The 18939-nt window shown below is 38.5% G+C and overlaps 1 protein-coding gene across 1 annotated transcript in view; it reads left to right on the forward strand.

Moving 5' to 3' along the window:
* Window positions 1-18939, forward strand: part of ARHGAP10 (Rho GTPase activating protein 10) — a 155119-nt gene that overhangs the window by 32613 nt on the left and 103567 nt on the right. Inside the window, exons 2-3 of the mRNA XM_005243310.3 lie at window positions 9016-9111; window positions 9195-9256. Coding sequence (XP_005243367.2) covers window positions 9016-9111; window positions 9195-9256 — 158 coding nt within the window. The remainder of the gene's footprint in view (window positions 1-9015; window positions 9112-9194; window positions 9257-18939) is intronic.

Raw genomic sequence — 18939 nt, forward strand, 5'->3', positions numbered from 1 at the left:
TTTTCCTCCCCTGCTTACTGCTGTGGAGGAAAAAAAAGATCTCGCTCAAACTATTGGATGTGAATTCTCTGAGATGATGATCATGCTCTATGGCACATCTATGTGACAAACCTGCAAGCTGGCACATTTGCTGTGACCTTCCCATTCCAGGCCGAGCTGTGCTCCCCCTCCAACTTTCTCAACATCATGAAGTTTTGGTTTCTAAGACAGCACACTTCAAATAATGAAGTCAGTCCTGTTTCTTGAAAGGGGGAAATCTCTGTGCCCTGGTGATGGGTCAGGTCATCCTGCTGTGTAGATAGATCAGCTTTACCTGACTGCCGTGAGTCAGTTTTGATGACTGAAGAAATTAGGTAGACATGTCCTGTTAGTTATTTGGGTTTTGAAAAATAAAGTACTCTGAATTTGGATAATATATATGTCACTGAAGATAAGCTGTGAGGGGTTAATGCTTTGTTGTCCATATTCAGAGTATAGATTTGGTTATGTGGCGTTGCCCCAACCACAAAACACTTCTATGAGTTGGAAAATATAATGCTGAAATTGAGCTTCTGCCCAACAGTGAGTCTGTCTTTTATTTTAAAATAAAAGTAATATTTCAACACAGTATTTTCTGTTTTATGTAAACATTATAGTTATTGTCTGGGAAAGAAAGCAATACTCCAGAATTAAAACATTCAGAATCCTGATGTTGGAGATTTATTTTTTTTTCTCTAACTACTTTGTTTCTTTTTACAGAGTTTTGCAGTTGAGGAGAATGTTTTCAGTTATCTAGCACAATTTTTCACCTTTAAGCAGCATGGTCTTCTGATTTACTTGCTACTGAACACCCTTGCTTGCTTGCGCGTTGTCCTTGAGACATCAGTAGCCTCATTTAGGTTATAAATGGTTTGTGAAACAGCAAGATAGTCATCCTACAGAATAAATATGAGTAAAGCAACCCTGAATAAATGCAGGAAGGCCTTCAAATCCGTGGTGTTTGACAAGAATTTGAATTGAAGAATACAATATCTGGAAATTTATGTTCTATTTAATGATCAGAGTTATCTTATGAAGGACTTAAGTCAGTTTCAAATTTCTGCTAGTCAGTTCACTACTAGAAGTGTAATCTCATCTTCTGAATTCATACATCTTTATGATAATAGTAAAATGCTGATCTCTGAAAAAGGATGTTTTCATCTCATGTTTTCTAATTCAGTCACTTTTGGAAGACAGTCCTCGGGTCTGTGTTACTTACAGAGCTGAAGGTATTGTAGAAAGTTTTAGTAGTGAAAGCTTTGATAGTACAACTGTTTTTGTATTGCGTATTCAAACTGTTGCTCCTGGATTGATGCAGAGTTTGGTTTTGGGAACAGATTATATACATAATATTGATGTCCATCTTGCTGCCTTTTGGTGCAGTATATGATAGAGGGAAACTTTTGCAGCAAGTCCTGAACTGCTAGTTTTTATCTTTGGAAACTGTATAAATTTGGTGGAATGTTCACAGTTTGCTGCATTGCAAATTTGTTTTTCTTAGTCCTTGCTTTCTAATTTACTACTTTTCATCTATTTTGTGGTCAAGCACATGGAGGTTGTGAGAATCAAGATGGTTATGATTCCTTTCAAGAGAATTATCTCTGTGGTACTCCACAATAACTTACATCACAGTTGCCTGGCCGTTCAGCAGAATCTTTAGGATACAGGTCTTGTGTCAGGGTGGTTGCAGGAATGTTTCTCCACCCCAGAACCAGTGAATTTATTGGCAGGGTTGTAGGGCCAGGGATGTAGCTTGTCTTTTTCTTTCATAAGTTGTAACTTACGCTGTGTTCCTGAAGTGCAGAACTGACTTAGTTACCATCTGAGCTGGCAGAAGGGTGCACTTTTTGGTAAGAGCTATGGGACATGCTCTAGGAGAACCTTATCTCTGCTGAGACACTAAATATGCTGTTTTGCCTAATGCCTGTGATGTGAAAAGGAAAATGCCCTTGGCAGGATAGAGTAGGGCTGGCTTGGTGATTTCAAAGATCCAGCTAAAAAGGCACATAACCAGAGCCCAAGAAGATGTGATGCAACCAAGGGACAATACCAGCATGATTTGGCAGTTTACACATACTTCTATAAGATGCTACTTTGTTGATATTTCATATATCATAATTAACATGTTAATTAGTTGTTTCTTGATGTGGGGGAATGTGGAGCTGGTACCCTTGTACTTGCAAGGGTAGAAAAAGGAGAAATGAGTTATATCTATTCTCACTGGTAGGAGCTGGAGAACTAGAGAAGCTAGTTAGATAAGATGATATGTTTTATGTTATACTGCATACTTTCTACAGGAGAAAACAATGCTTGGAGGTTATGGCATCTAGAACATTTTGCATATTTATGAAAATAAAATTCTGCTCTGCTAAAATCTGAAAACTATTGAAGTTGCCTGTTTTGATCGATGTGGGGAATAGTGGCATTTAGACTAAGGGATTATACATTTGAAAGGAGGAAGATCATAAAATATGATAAGTAATATCTGAAACAGAAATCTTGCAAAAATTGCATGGATCTCTCTCTCAAGTGGGGAGAAGAATAGAATATCTCTGTCATGCCGTTTACATGTGGCTTGTTCAGGCTAAACAACATGTTTTTACTTGTCACATAATTATACCACAATTAATGACCTCAGCCTGCACTAGAACTGGTAATAGGGGATGTCAAGCACTGTGGAAGGAACTTTTAAGACCAGTCAATTCCTAACAGAGGCACTGTTCTGAAGAATGATATTCATTGCTCCAGTATTCAGTTTTTGTCTTTTCCTTAGACTGGACAATAAAAAACATGTTTTTCTTTTTTGGCTTCTAGGTGTTCATTTTCAGTTATCATTAGTTGGGAGAGTTGTGACAAAGTTTGGACTTCTAGTGTAACAAAAGAATGACATTAATTCCTATTTTTGACAAGTTAAAAAGAAAACTTCCATTAGTGCTTAAGATTCCTGAAATTGTTTTTAATTTCTTGTTGACCTTAGGGTGTGGGTTCTTTGTTTGTTTTATTCTTGCAATTTCTTTTTTTCTGTTTGTTGCTGAAATGCAAAGCTTGTTTTTTGTTTTTTTTTTTTTTTATTATTATTATTTTTTATTTGGTAATGAAAACCCTTCCATGTTAAAATTTGAAAGACTTTTCCTAAAATATTGTTGCTGCAGTTTGATAGCTCTTCCCCCCCCCTTTTTTTTTTTGTATTTTGAAAATTTAAACTCATTTGTGTGTGTGTGCATGTGAACTTGATCTAGAGCAACTTCATCCTGACACCAGATTTCTGTGGTTTTTTAGTAAATAATAAAACACATTGTAACTTTGGTACAATTGATGTAGATTTGTCTCAGACCTGAGCATATGAATGTGGAGAGTGTGAAGCTGTCAACTGCTGGACCCTCGGGACCTGTGGCTGGAAAGGTGCCTTCAGGCCAGCAGGAACAGAATGTTGTGTCGATAGCTGATTAAACTGAAACTGAGAGAGGCCGTTTTAAAGATGTGGGATGGTCCAAATATGCTTACACTGTATTATGCTGGGGCGGGGGGGGGTGGGGGGAGGGCGAGGGCTCGGTAACTTGACAAGTCAGTAATGAGTTAATTTTTAATCCTCATACCTACATTTGCTAAGCTTTCAGAAACTCGGGAATTGCCATGGGTACCATGACATTGTCAAAATGGGACTCCAGGAACCTTGTAGTCTTTGAACTTAATTTCCATTCTGGTTTTGGAGGGGATTGAATAACTTTGTGTTTTAGCTTTGTTGTAATTTTATTCTGGTTTGATGGTTCTTTCGATGTACTAACCAGATAAAAATGAGTAGTAAATAGTTTATTTGGTTTTAAGGAGTTGAAACATGTTACTGCTTTTAAGAATCTGCCACATGGCTTGTGTCTGCTAAGTTGATAAGTAAATCCTGTTTATCCACTTTACTAAGGTAATAACTAAATCCTGTTCATGTTCTCAGTGTTGTGGATTATATTAGATTCATTGTTCACCTTGCTGAAGGGGACACAGAAGAGAAACACTCTGTTGCTTTTGTAAATGTTGAGATGGCACGTTTTGTATGAAATGCCATACAAGTCCATTTTGCAGCCCTTGGACAAAATATTTGAAGTACCCTGTTCCTCTGAAGCGGCTTTGTTAGCTCTTGCAAGTGGGATAGATGCCTGGAATGAAGAGGGGAGAGGCCGACTCACTCAGCTTGTCCTTGCCTGCTTCACAACGGTGTGTAGCTTGCCTGATCTTGGCCTACTGCAAGGAAAATAGATCAAGAAGTCTAATATTAGTCATTAATGTAATAATGTAGGTTGAAGATGAGCTTAGTAGTTAAATCTAAGTATTTGTTAACCTTTTAGCTTTTTGAGGACAATATTTTTGAATAAGACCAGAGCAATTGTAACCCATATTAAATAAAGCCACTAGAAATCTGTCATTCCTGGAGCGTATCTGTTCGTCTATGACATTTGTAGTAGAGCATGAGGAATGGTGATGCCCTTCTTAAAGAATTGTCATGATACAGATGCTTGAAGTAGAAATCTGTATTTTGCTGTAGAAAAATATTAACAGTAATACAAAGGGCTGTTACAAACAGGTGGTTCTCCTGCCATGCAAAAGAGATCTAGGATAGCCTTAGGAAGCAGTATTGCCTTGTTCTGTGCAAGAAGTTTAGTTTAAGTGGCTAATACTGAAGTTCGTACTGATCTTACAGGGAGCGATTGGAGTCTGGTGCTGTAAGTGAGGGCTGGCAACTCATGGTGTCGTGTTGGCTCAGCTCAACTCAGATAAGAAACAAAAATATTTTCCTCCAGACGCAAATGAAAGAATATAGAGGTATTTGTGTGGGGCACTGGCAGTGCATCTGGCACAGGATGAGCTGACAGGAACACTTGTTACTAAAACGTTTCAGAGCAAAATGTGGGATCTGGCAGCTGCTCCTGTTTCTTGTGGTCTATTTTAAAGTAGTTACATTCAAACATGGGGAAAAAAATACAGTGTACTGATACGAATATTAACAAAGACAGAAAGTGCAATGCCCTGGTGTCCTTATGTCCCTCCTTTTTCTCTTTGGAAACATGTCTGTCTTTCTCTTCAGTGTTTTGATTAAAACATCTAGCAGATGCTTGATTTCTTTTAGTGTTTTTAGAAAGTCAGTCTTTGAAATGACTCTGCCTTATGGGTTTGCCAGGATTACATTTTATTCAGGAAAGAATGTTAGTATTTTGTTGATATTTAAATGCCCTTTGATCTTGAATGCCCTGTTCCTCCCTTTAAAAGATAGCAGCAGCTTTCAACAATCAACAAACCTATTACTGTATTCCTATATCTTTGTTTGGTGTTACTGGGTAGAATGTGGAGATTAAAGGGAATAATATAATTACTTCCTGGCCCCCTAAGTTCTCACTGCATTTTTTTAATAGGCTACAGCATTATTCAGATAATCAGCATAACTGGTTTCCTGTTTGATACGTACTACTGTACTTATACTGTCTTATTCTAATACATGTAGCTGGAATCCATATATTTTTACACTCTACTATATAGCACATACTGATCTTGCAAGCTCTAATGTTGATGTGGAACAGTACTGGAATGTATCTGTCACTGCCAGCTGAATAATTTTGCTGTAGTAAAGGTCTTCTAATGCAGGATGGCAGAAAGCCAAGTTACGTTTATGAAATTTTAACTTAAGCAACAATGCTCAACATTTAAATTGTAACACCATAGTGAGAGAGTATAGTATTTATGATGATATCAGCATCTAGTTTGTTTATATAGAGTTTTATAAATGCTTATAATTATGTGAGCATTTGTACATACTGTAGAATATGTAGAATTAATCAGGGAAAATACTGGAGCAGTTTCATGCTGTTTGCCTCAAAGTGCAAGGTTTAAATGCAGATGGTCATGGTGTCTCCCTCTGGCCATGGTTGTAAGATGTCAAGAAAATCCAGCACAGGTCTGTGTTATCTTTTTGAGTCTACCTACCATCCTCATAATTTTTTCTGTGCTGTAGCAAAAGGAGTTCAGTATTCTTGCTCTGACCTTTTAAGAAAGTTTTTCTCCATTTCTACTTGATTCATGGTCTTGTTTCTTTTAGTTTAGCAAAAGGCAGATCAGAGACTCTTCCATTCCTGTGAATAGCTGGGCACCAGTGGTTCTGCTGAGTAAGGTACTAGTTTTATATTTGACCAGTGCTATTGTGCCATAGGGAACGAAAACAGAATGTGACCTTAAATGTAGGTAAAATAAAACAAGACTGTTGGATGATATATAAACATTGGAGGATGAATCTTGCAGTTAACATCTGCTGACTAAGCAGGATTAAACTCCATATTTTGGCAACAGTTAGGACTCTGGTCATTGCAACAGTCTGAATGGAATGGCTGGAGTCTCCCCCAGACAGGGGATTTTTTTCTTCCCAGTTATGTCTTGCAACATGTGATTGTTTTTTATTTTTCATATATACATATATATATGCACACACACACACATATAAGTGACTTCTCACTTTTTTTGAAGGTGCCAAGTTCTTAAAATCTGTTAGAGAATCTCATTCTATTTTGTTGCCTTTTCATCTAGATACTGGTTCAATAACCAGGTATTTTCAGCTTTCTTGACCCATCAGGTCATTCTTCTTCTCAAACTCCCAGCCTTCTCCCACTCCTTGATGCTTTCCAAAATGTTTTTGATCAGTTTTGAAATGTTTCAGATGTGATTTGTGGAAAGATGTTGCAAAAAATGAATGTGTCTTCATGGCTTTAATACAGGAACACTGCAAATGTAGCTTTGATGTGTTAAAAGGTTACTGCTTCCAGCCCTTTGGTTAGTAATTTCCATTCCCTTAGCAGATTCAGTAGAGAGAAATGTGTGAATGTGGCTTTATGATCCTGTGAGAAGCTTAGTGTTTTGATTCAGCCCCTTCTCAACTTGGCTGAATATGTTGGTCTTTGCACTGAAGGGGTCAGGGCATGGGCACGGGCACAGGTTCTGTCTGCTGTCACTGTCACCAGAAAGTTGGCTTTTGGTGGAGCAGTGGGTTATGCAGCCATGCAGGAGGTTTTGCACCACTTTAGAATGGCTCATCAGAGCCCGTAGCCCCTTCAGTATTTTAGTACCTTTCAGTCTGTGAAGGTGAAAGGGGTGTGCATGTGTGTGCATGTGGTGATGCATGCTTTCTCTTAACATTTACCTTGCTCTGCATTATTTGAATAAGTCACCTCTACAAGTGGGAGAAAATGTAATAAACAATTCCTTCCTTTAACATGGGGCTTGCTCTCATATGACAGGGCTTTGGTAGGGATTATCAGATTCAAGAAAATTAAATAAGTTTGGGACTGTGTGTTGTTGTTGGATCCATTCTCTCATAAATATACTCTTTTCAACCTTGTGTTGTGACCTGGCTTACAAATAAGCATAACATTAGATGTGTAAGAATCTTGTTGTTTTCCATGTTTAAGCCTTTCACAGCCAGGAGAACTTGTTTCTTTTGCTGTCTGCTTTGTGAACAGCCTTTTAGCCCACAAAACATTTGAGCTAAAATACCCATGGTTCCTTTTACATGGCAATTATATTACTTTTTCCTTCCACCTTCTTGCCCTTCTTCCTTCAGCCCTGTGCAGCATCCTGTGGTTTCATGTGTTGAAGGGTACATGTGCAGACTTTAAAAGCAGTTGCAAAAGTGAAATGGTTACCTGGCAGCGTGGTATCACAGGGAGCGGCACTGTTACACAGTAGATGAGGAAAGGACTAATGAGAAATGGCTGAAAAGAAAGGAATATTTGTCTTGCTGTTTGTAGAGTATTTGTACCTTATCCTTTTAAGTGGTTGAACTGGACTTTCAGTGCAGCATTGTATGCTGGAGTTGTACTTGACTGTAACACATGATAAAACATACAGTGTGCTGGATGCAGGACCTATCATAAAGTTGGGGTTTTTTTTGTGGGGGTGTGTGTGTGGTGTTTGTTTGTTTGGTTTTTTTTTTTAAACCTAAACAAAACAAGAGCAACAAAAAAAGCCCAAGTTTTTTGTCTTATAGCACCAGTTAATATTAAAGAACAAAATGCTTAGCTGTTCCATTAAAAGACTTTTTCTTAGCCCTTCAGAACTGCATGTGATAAGAAAAAGATTATATATTAACTAAGTATTTCAAATTGTCTTTACCCTTGGCTGACAACAAAAATGTGAGTAAAACCTTTACTACTGGCTAGATGTGTACCAGGAAATGCATCCTTTTTTTTCATTGACTAATTCCATCCTTCCAGAACTCATGACATTCCTAACCTGCATGTGTCAGCACAACAGAAAAGTGCACACACTGCTTATTTGCAGCTTTATAAATCTTAATAAGGGTTTATAATGATGATATTGTGGCTGAATATAGTGTGTGATTACTTCCTGACAAATGTAAGAGTGCAGCCTTCTGACCCCAGATTGTCAAACACTAGTAGGTAAAACTTGAAGAAAATGTTTTAGGAATATTTCAAAACAGTTAAAAAAATAAGTTAACTAACTTTTGGCATAGTTTAACTCCATGGGATTTCTAGTTCCAGTGCAAAATGGTTTATGTATAAACGTTTCACCAGCAGAGCTATCTATATAGGGTATACAGAAAGTCCTAAGATGCTTATTTGTGCTGACAAATGTACTGGCGAGTTTAGGTTAGCAGAGTAATACAGCTGGCATAACTTACTCTTGAGTGTTGTGCCTTAAACTTCTGTAGTTACAGATCTGTTTGTATGGCCTGTGCCCTAAGTGGTGATACAGCGAAGTCTAAGAATATATCTAACACTGTACACAGGATCACACTTGCTTTCTACTATGTAGCCTTGTATAAAGAAATCTGCGTGATAAATTCCCAGATGAGATCAGAAGAGGGTTAGACAATATTGGATGTTTTGTAATGTCCATAGATAGACCTGTGTTGAGTTCCTTGTCAAAGTTGATTATTCTAGGAGTAGGGGGATCTTCCAGCCACCAGCCCTAACGTTCATTCTGTACTTTTTCTTCTCCTTGCAGACCTTTCAGCAGCCCAGAGAAAATTTGCCCATTCTCTGAGAGACTTCAAATTCGAATTCATTGGTGATGCAGAAACAGATGATGAAAGATACATAGGTAGGTAAGAAGTGGTAACAAGTGGCTGTATTTTGCCATGCCATCCTGCAACATGATTAAACTTTTCTGGTTTTGTATTACAGATGCATCTCTTCATGAGTTTTCAAACTTCTTAAAAAATCTGGAAGAACAAAGAGAAATTTTGGTGAGTTGCAATAAAAATTTTTAAAAGCTGTATATATAGCAAAGAGGAAGATGAAAGTCAGTTAAAGTTGCTTCCTGCTTTGATAACCACCAAGATGTTAATACCAATAACTATACAGTGAAAGCTGTCATTGTGCAGCCTCTGATTCTGTAGTCTAGAGTTACAGACAGCAGCTAGTTCTTATTAAAGAAAGCAGCTATTACGCTAAGGACAGATAACTGAGTTGGTTTAAAATGTTAGTGGCCTGATAATTTATGGCTGGGGCTAATGGGAAAACCATGATAAGGTTGTTTACCATTTGCAGTTAAAAACAAGATGAAAGACTAAATACTGCAGCAGGACATCCAAGTTTGGGAAGTTGGCCAAATTTGGATCCAGAATCTCTGTGGCTCCACCTTCAACACGTGTGGATTTGGGATGCAATCTGTTGGCTGGATGCAGTAGCAGACTTGCAAACCTTTTGTTTGTAGTTGAGCCTTCTGGTGGAGGGTTGCACCTGCAAACATTTTGTTGCTTTGTGGTGTAGAAGGGAGTGTTTTTTATTTACATGCCTGTGATTGCTTAGGGTCTTAGTGTAATATAGGTCAGGTTGGCTCCACGTAGACTGTGGGCTGAGACCTCTGCATCACACCTTGCTATCTTGATTTCCTAAGTTGTCCAGAAGATGGAAGGTTTCTTTTTGGGTGGTATCAGGGTTCTCCTCTGCAGTTGTATGCCCAGCTTTTGTTTTAGAGAGGGGATTCATACAGCAGATTACATCTACTCAATTTTCTTCTGAGGGTAGTCAGACCTTGCATCTAGGAAATGCACTTAGATCTGCCTAGATAGCAATTATGTTCCTCAGTATTTACTATGTGGTTAAATCTTTATCTTCCTGGAAGTCAGCAACCACTTGGCATTGCTGAAAGGAAACTGAAACTAATCTGTGTTCTGTGCTCCTCTCTGCCAGAAGCTGTGCCTGCAGTGTAGGAGTATGTAGATAAGTGAGAAAAGAAGTTGTGAACAATTTTTTTAAACATTTCTCTCTGGCAGTCCTCAGCTCAGTAATAGTCATGGTTACCTGGGTGTGCGATGTTATGTCCTGGTATGCTGTTCTGATCTGGAATCACATTTGGGTCAGACCTAGAATCTATGTAGTTCCTTGCACATTCCTGACTAATGCTGTCTTTACATAGCAGAGGCAATTTTTCACTACCTCGAGTTGTTTTGCCAGGTTGTAGGGATTTGCTCAGGTATGTTTGAATGCTGTTTTTATTTTTTGTAACTCTGAAGTGTAGTCTTTACTCTGCTTTTTCCTGCCATCCATAGCTGTATACTATTTTAATGAAGTTGCTACATCTAATTAGTAAGTCTTTGGGAAGTTTTACAGTGAAAAATACTTTATAGCCTGTCGTGTTATTTTCCACACTATTTTGATAGCAGGTTTTTGAGACATGTCAGCTTCAGGACTTCAGAATTATGTAGCGCGTTTCAGTGACTGTATCGATAGATCTTCGGTAGTGATAATTACCAACACAGTAGGCTGTTCAGAATCCAGTGCTGTCTGTCTGTATAGTAAAAGGCTTCTGTTTTTCAGACTGAATGGCACAAAACAGATTACTTTTTTTTGTGTGTGATACCCATGCTTACGCAGAAGACATTATCACACTAAAAGCTAATTAATGCCACTTTCTTGATAAGAAAAGGATGAAATGCAGCATTTGTTAGAACAGAGACAGTTTGAAAAACTGTCGAGTATAAAATATTGTGGGGCAAATATTTAATTCCAAATAGAAACAAAATACATTCTTTGACTTAACAGATGCGCGGCCTTTTCATTGCATCTGTAGTCTAGGAAATGTTATGTATCATTTCTGGAGTGAGTTAATGTAACAGTAGCCATAAGTTTCTTGAGAAAATGATTGTATGGTGACTGGTAAAAACAATATTCAGTGGCTGCTTCTCTGACTGTTTTTATTTTATTTTGACTTTTCAATGGATATTATAAGTGGCACGAACTCTAGAGATACTCCCATGGAGAATATTAGAGCATGTTGCACTCACAGATGTTTGGAATCAGGTCAGGCATCCAAAGACTTTCTATTAAGATGGAGAGTATATAGCAGCATTTTTTTTTTCAAAAGCATTCAGTTTTCTTTGTTAAGAATGCTCTTTATTGAGCATTTTCCCCCTTGCCATTTTGAAGATGACAAGAAGGTTTCGGACTGCTCACGCTGATTTCGGTGCAGCATTGGAGATAAATTTCAGTCACGTAAAAATTAAAGAAATCAAAGAACTAAGGGCATTTCAGATATTGCTGTGCCATTTTAAATGTGCAATTAAAGTATATTCTAAACTGAAATTAAATACTCATCATCAACACTTCTCATGATTTTCTGAAAATATTGTTAGTGGTGAATCCAGAGTCCGTTAAACTTTCTATTAGTGTTTATCATTTACTTTTTTTGGTTGGCATTTGTCTGATGAGTATTTATTTGGTGAATAATTAATAATTTCATTCAGATGTTGGAGTCTTGCACTTCATGGTTTTACTACTTCTCCCATCTCCTTCAAAGGCTGCTGAAATTACATCTTGACTGTCAAAGGATTGGGTGCTTGTGAAAAGGCAAGTTGGCATTAATCCAGATGCTTAATTGAAATTATTATGGAGTGGCCAATACAAAAATAATTTACATTTTTCCATAGCACCATAGATTGGTGACATTCCCCAAGGCAGATAGGAAATGCCTCACTTTGTCCCTGAGAATATTCTGGAAATTATTTTTACATGTTAAGGATGAATGAAGTCATAGGATTTACATTCTGCTCCTTTGACACTACAAAAGTGTTGTGGAAGTGCAGGGATGAAAGGGGACTTCACAGGTCTAGTAGGAAAAGGTTGGGGACAAACAAGCACCGACACGGTGACGCCAAGATGCTCTTTCTCACTACCTAGTCATTTTCCTGCTTGCCAGGGAGAGCACCAAACCTCCCTCCCAGCCCCAGTTTTCCTGACAGCAGAAGCAGGTTTGATTCTTGTGATGGACTCGGAACAACAGGCTTTGCTGGCTGCCCTCATGTAAGCTGCAATGATGAGCATTGCGGGGCAGCCTGGTAGGTACATCACCTGTGGTTGTTATCCCTTTCCTCTTCCTTTACTTTTCTTTTTACCACCTTTATATCTCCCTTCCTCTTTCCCAGTCTTCTGCCAAATGACCAGCCTGCCCCTAGTTAGTTTTCCGTGTTGATTCCAGTCTTGCTAAATCACAACCAGATTTGATAGCACTTGTACTGTTCCCTCAGTAATATCAGCAGTACTTGGCGCCCAGTGCGGTCGCCCTAATGTGCTGGCTATGCATGTTTTCCCTCCCTGGAGGTCCTTCATCCTGCCCTTTAGCTGCTTGTGGAGTTCACCTGTTTCTCGCATGACTCTCCCTTAACCATGCTGAAAGCCCAGTCAGCCCTCACAACACTGGAACTTTTGTCAGTGTCTCTCCTAGTTACGGGCTGTGTCCAGCAATCTCTCAGGTCCTGCTTAGTAGTGTCTCATGTCCTATTCAGTTAACTTACTCCCATGCCAGCACTGAGTGAGTTGGCTGCGTTTACCTGCAGAGGTGTGACTTGTGGCAGGGTCATGTATACCTTGATGATCCCTGATGAGTGCTGGTCTAGACTATTCTTTAAAAAAGTTCCAGGTCTAGAGATTTCTCTAGTTTTACTCCAATGTTTATTCCATTTTTTTCACCTGATATCCTTCCTAAGTCTCCTTTTCTGCAAGTTAACCTGGGAACACATTGGGAACTTTTTTACGGTAGTCATGGAGTAAAACCCAATCGTTTTCCTTCATAGTAGTATTTTCACTGTTACCCTTTCAAAGTGGTTTTTACATCTGTGTTTTTCCTTATTCAGTTGGATTATACTGAGTTTAGACCAGCTGTCTTTTATGTCAAAATTATTTTAATCCTGCTTTCTGAAAGCACTGACATTTTCTCTTGGATTTATGTCATTCCACATGTATGTTAGTGTGGTGGAGTTATTGGTAAGTCACTCCATAAATTGCTAGTGAAAATTAGGTCATGCAGGAAACTTGGCTGTAGTTTCCTATATGATGCTTGAAATGTCATCTTAGCTGAACAGGTATTTTTCAGGGTAGCTTTGCAACCAGGATGTTGTTTTCTCATTATTTCTGTGGTTTATTTGTTAAGACCAGGTTGCTTCTTCCGCAGCACTTTTAAAGTTGCTACTGTGTTTGCTCTTCTACCGTGCTCTGGGACCTTGCTGCCTCTCCTTTCAGTTTGCTTTGCTGAGTGCCTGAACTACTCTGAAGCAAAGCCCCTTTTGACTTGAATGTGATTAAATCCTCAGTTTTGTAATGTAGGAATACATACAATTGTTCTTAAGAAATCTTTACTCTCCTTAACTTACGTTGTTCCCCCCCCCTTTGTTAGATGATTTGCTATAATTAAGATTTTTTTTTTTTCCTTTCTGAAGGTTATTAAAATCTGCTATTGTCTTACAGTCAATTGCTGGTTTGTTTTAACTCTTTCCAGTTAAATAATGGTTTTATAGCTTCCTTCCTCTCTGCTTTCTGAAATACATATAAAGAACTCCTATTCTTTAGAGCCGTCTTTGCCTCTTGCCAAATAAAATGTTTTTTCACCTTAGTCTTTCTAACTTTGTCCCTAAGTACTTGTGTATTTTATTTTTACTCCATCGTGTTTCTCTTTGTATAGGATTTCTGGTACAATTATATTCACCTTACTGTATGTTTCCTATAATTCCCCAAGGCAATATAAACTTGCTTTTTTTTATTTTGATATGGTCTCTTTTATTTCCTGCTACAGTTTTAGCACACTTCTATTCCTTTGGGTATCTTCAGAGGAAAGATGCTACATAGTTTGGTTTTTTTTTTGTTTTGTTTTGTTCATGGGTTTTTTGCGGGTTGTTGTCATTGTCATGTCCGCCCCCGCCCCCTTCCCCCCAAAAAACTGTTGTTCTTATGCCATTAGGTATCTTGGCAGTCCTGGCTTCTCAAAAATCCTTTTGCATTCTTTCTTAGTTTTACTACGTTGTCAGAATCAAATTCAAAATAGCACCTCTCTGAAGAGCAGAATTATTCTCAGCTTATATCAGGAACATGAGAAACTGTTTCTCTGTGGGTTTTTAAAAGAAATACCTCAGTGAAGTCACCATTTTATTCTTTCTTCTTGATACTCTGGGGGGGGGGGGGGGGCAAGGAAAAAGAGGGAGAGAGGTTTCCCAGTTGTGGTTTCCCAAGTTAAAAGAAGTTTGTTAAGGTTCAAAGACATATACACAAAAGGTTAAAGGTAGAATTTAAATAATCTGTGCAAATATGTAGATATACTTATGTATACTTATTACCTCTTGTGATGAAGTATTTCAGTGCATGAGTATTTATTTCACAGGTTAAGTGCTCACTTAACACTGTTCATGAATAGGTTACTATTACATTTTGTTCAGTGACTCTGTATTTAATATACACTAGTTCACTTTGCTATGAAGATGATGGTATTAATCTTTCTGAGCTTTTCTTTGGTCCTCTGCACACAGGTTTTTAATTGTAATCTATCTTCATAGTAATCTGAAGGAGCAATCAGTTTACTCACTGTTGTAAAGTAAAAAAAAAAAAAAAAAAAAATCCAGTAGTTTTGGATGTAAGATGCATTCAAGATCTGCTCAGTAAGAGTTCAAGGCATTATATAGTATTTGATATGTTCAGATCCTTTTAAGTTCACTGACAGCACAGGCTACTAAACACATCTGCCAATACAGTGTAGAACATATTTGTCACATAATTGGTGACCACTTCTGAAAAATTAGGCTGCCAACAGCATATTAAACATTTCAGATGCAGAGACAGAGGCACAGGTAAAACAGAACTTCTCAGGAGCAACATTTGACTATGTTAATTGGAGAACCTAGATTCTTTTTTTCCTTGTGCAAATTGATCAATTTAATAAAACATTTTCCAATTTTAGAAACAAGCAGAACAATTGTTGCTGTATCTCATTGCCCAGCTTTCACTTTTCCTCTGCATGGCATGAGGCTGGGTGGCAGTCATATACTTACTGGGATATGGGAACACGAACACAGAACTGCAACTGCTTCAGGCATATCTCTTATGTTTTGGTGATTTCCTGACACCAAATGTTTGTTTTATTTATTTGTTTATTTTTGCATGTTACATACAGTCTTCTGAAATTGTTTTGTGAGTTACATATGAGCTTGTGTGTGTTAATCTATAAAACAAACATGACTGTTTTCTATACTATAGAAAAAAAGTAAAAAGCCAGTTCTGGGTGCATTCCTGCCACCTCTGAGTGAATATGTCTGAAAAGTTCTGTTACCACTAGTTGCCTTTTCCAGACAGCTTTGTGGTCTCACATGCATCAACATAACTCCCTAGAGAATTTTCATTCTGTTATTTCATCAATGGGAAATGTTTGGAATTTGCGTTGTAAAACTGTCACCAGTTTGGTTTTTCTGGTTGTTAATAACACCACTGTTCCTTGGAGAGGACAGTGCTGACAATAATCCAGCCGTTCATTCTTGACTGAACACTGAAGCTGTTGTTAGCTGTTGGATTCTTTGCTTTTCAGTGGCATCCTTTTGCTTAGCGATGAGCTTTGCCATGCACAAAGAAAATGGGCATTATGCTATGTGCTTTCCTGAGCAGCCTTTTCGTCTTGTCAAGAGTTTTATATGGCCAGTGATTTCAAAGCGTGGACTGGAAGTGATTATCTGCTCATACAAGAACCAGACTTAGGTTCTGGTGTGTCATGCTGTTCAGCTCTTGTGTATTGGATTTGCTAAGGGAAGATCTTTGTTTGGAGGAGTTATCTACATTTTTCTTCCACTTCAGATGGGGAAAAGCTGATTTGCTGCTGTTCATGAAACTCTGTTTCTTTTCCTGTTCATTACGCTTATGGCTTTGTAGTATTTTTCTCTTTATAGTGGAATGTATTTCATAAGAATAAACTTGCTGGAAAGCCAGGACTATTAAATAGCTTTTTAGAAAGCAATTGTTACTAAACTCCACTGTCTTAATTTAAATACCTTTTTTAAAAAAATGAAAGACTTTGTTTGCATTGTTTGCTTATGATATCAATTTAATTTTGAGGTCAGCAGTTTCATGGCAAGTGAAGCAATGCAAACAATCTTTCAAAGCAGAGCGCAGCATAGCGGATAGGTCATAGGATGCATTTTTAGCTGTCTGTCCTTTAGATTAGTCATAAACTTCCACTGAACAGGAAATAACCTTTGACTAGAAGGGAGGACTCACTGATCCTGCTATTATAGTCTCTGTAAGCCAAGGCTGCTGCCTGTAAAAGAGCTAGGAAGTGCATAGCACAGGAGTTTGCCTGTATCGTGGCTTGTGGGGCAATGGACCAATGGTCTAGGAAATTCCTTCTGGAACAATTTGAGAAAGTAGCCAGTCTTACCGAACCCTGGGGATTGTTTTCCGGAACACCTAAGAGGAAGGTGATTTGTTTTGTTTCAGGTGCCTCCTGGCATCTCAGAAATGTACAAAATAGATTGTCTGAAAGACAGATCTGTCTGTCCACCTGACACTTGTTACTGGATGCCTTCCTCCACAGCAAGTGAATCCAGAGGAGTGGATGTCACTTCTTTTTTACAGCTTCTTCTGCACACATGCAAAGATGCACGAGTATTAATGTGCTATGAGACCCCCTTAAAAATCCTTTAGTCTATAGACTCCATTCCCCAAACCCAAAAACCTCAAACATCCATGTTTGTAATCCCAATATGTGGCTGAGGGCATTTCATTATTTATGTTTGTAAAGCTACAAGGAAAGCTCTAGAGCATCCAGAGTCTTTTACCAGAAGAAAACTTGCATTTGAAAACAAATGAGTTTTGGGTATGGTTGCGCTGACTGCAATCAGTGCTCCAGTTATGTACAAAACTAGTACTGAGAAGTGGTTAGGGAGATACACCACTCTGTCTGCAGGGCATACTGGCAGGAGAGTTGACTGTGCCGTTAATTGGGAGCACGTTCAAGTAACTGTAAGAGCAAATCACGTTCTCATGGGAAAAGAAAGAATAGAGGTTAAGGCTTTGCAAGTAACATCTAATGTCTTCAGTAGTGGAATTGAATCTGCACAATTACATAATACAGGATTTCAGACATAAATCTTAATGCTTGAGAAATTTCAGTAACAAATCACTATGTGAATCAGGAAACCTTCTTGTAGGAATACCCAATTTGTATATATTTTTTTTCTCCCTCAACATAGGAAGTATCTGAATCAGCTTTTTTTTATTAGGCTGAATGTTGCAATTTCATGGGGAAAACACAGAAGAGCTATCGCCTCTGTAAGCAGAAGTGCAGCTGTAGGTAATAAATTTCTTTATTAGAAAGTGAATCTGTTTATTCAACCGCAATGTTAGCTACCTTTGTTATTGAATCACTGCTAGGTATGTCTTCCTTTCTGCATTCTTTGTTGCACTCAGTAGGGCAAAACTTCCTTCTCAGATCTAGTTTCATTGACACTTGCTGGTTTTCATGAGCTCTGCCCTACTGACTGGCAGCCTCTGTCTCTGCTTTGTTGAGAAGAGAAACAATCATGCCCCTGTCTACAAATAAATCTTTCGAGTCAGTGCACTGGGAAACATACAACCTGCTTTTCTGTTTGGCATCTAATTTGCATTCCAGTTCCTGGGATGAGAATTAGGAACTCGGCACTCCTGTGTTGGTATGCAGTCTGCAGCAAGGTGTATGTTTATGGCTTCTTGTTCTTCTTTCCCAGTGAACCTGTCTTGTATGGGAGGATGCTTAGATTCGAAATGGAGCAGAGTCAGTGTACATATTTACCTTGCCTCTAGAGCTGTTGATGAGCAATGTGTAAATTCCAGTTCTTCCAGTAAAGGCTGAGGTCTAAGGACATTTTATGGATGAAAGTTGGGAGGCCACTGCTGCATTTGTCTAATAAGCAAAACAAATTTTGATTAACTTAGGTTGGTCTAGCCTTTTTAGCCACAGGGGCTGGACTGAGCTTCTGGGACAGCTCTTTGTGGGTTGCTACTGCTTTACAGCCCATGCAAGCAGCCTTCCTCCTCTGCAAGACAAGCCTGGTTGTACCTGCAAGGGGAGCCGAAACTTAGGAAAGACTACTCCTGCCTACCGCAGGAAAGTGAGAAAGCACGAGAAGTATTGAATTCTGGTGGATGGTGTTGTGTGTCAGGTTACAGTCCATAGGGCAGAGGTGTTTGGGGAAGCAGTTTCTCCCTAACAGCTATGCTCCCGTCTTCTCTGAGAAGGGAAGAAGTAACAGGCTACATGAAGTCATCTTGTGGACTGGCACTGACTGGTAAATAACCTGTTGGATGTTGTTGACTTAACTGGTGAAGTAGCAAATGGCTGTAAATGCACTTGCTAATGGCTTTAGTCTGTGCCTTTGGGGGCTGCTCTAGGAAATGCTAGTTTGGGCTCCTTAACCTATGATCTGTTACTTATTTAAAGAACATTGAGCTGGAAAAGTCAGGATTGTCACCATTTTGTAAACTATTTTGCCTGAGCAGGTGGTGTTTTGTAAAGGCATCTGAAATTAGGAGGTATACACAAAGCTGAAAGTCTGCTTTATAAAGATGTTGCAAATGTTGGATACAGTGATCTCTGAGACAATGATGGCAATAATGATTTTATTGCTGCTGTTGCCAGGTT

The sequence above is a fragment of the Falco peregrinus genome, chromosome 2 (genome assembly GCF_023634155.1).
Source record: "Falco peregrinus isolate bFalPer1 chromosome 2, bFalPer1.pri, whole genome shotgun sequence".
Lineage (NCBI taxonomy): Eukaryota > Metazoa > Chordata > Aves > Falconiformes > Falconidae > Falco > Falco peregrinus.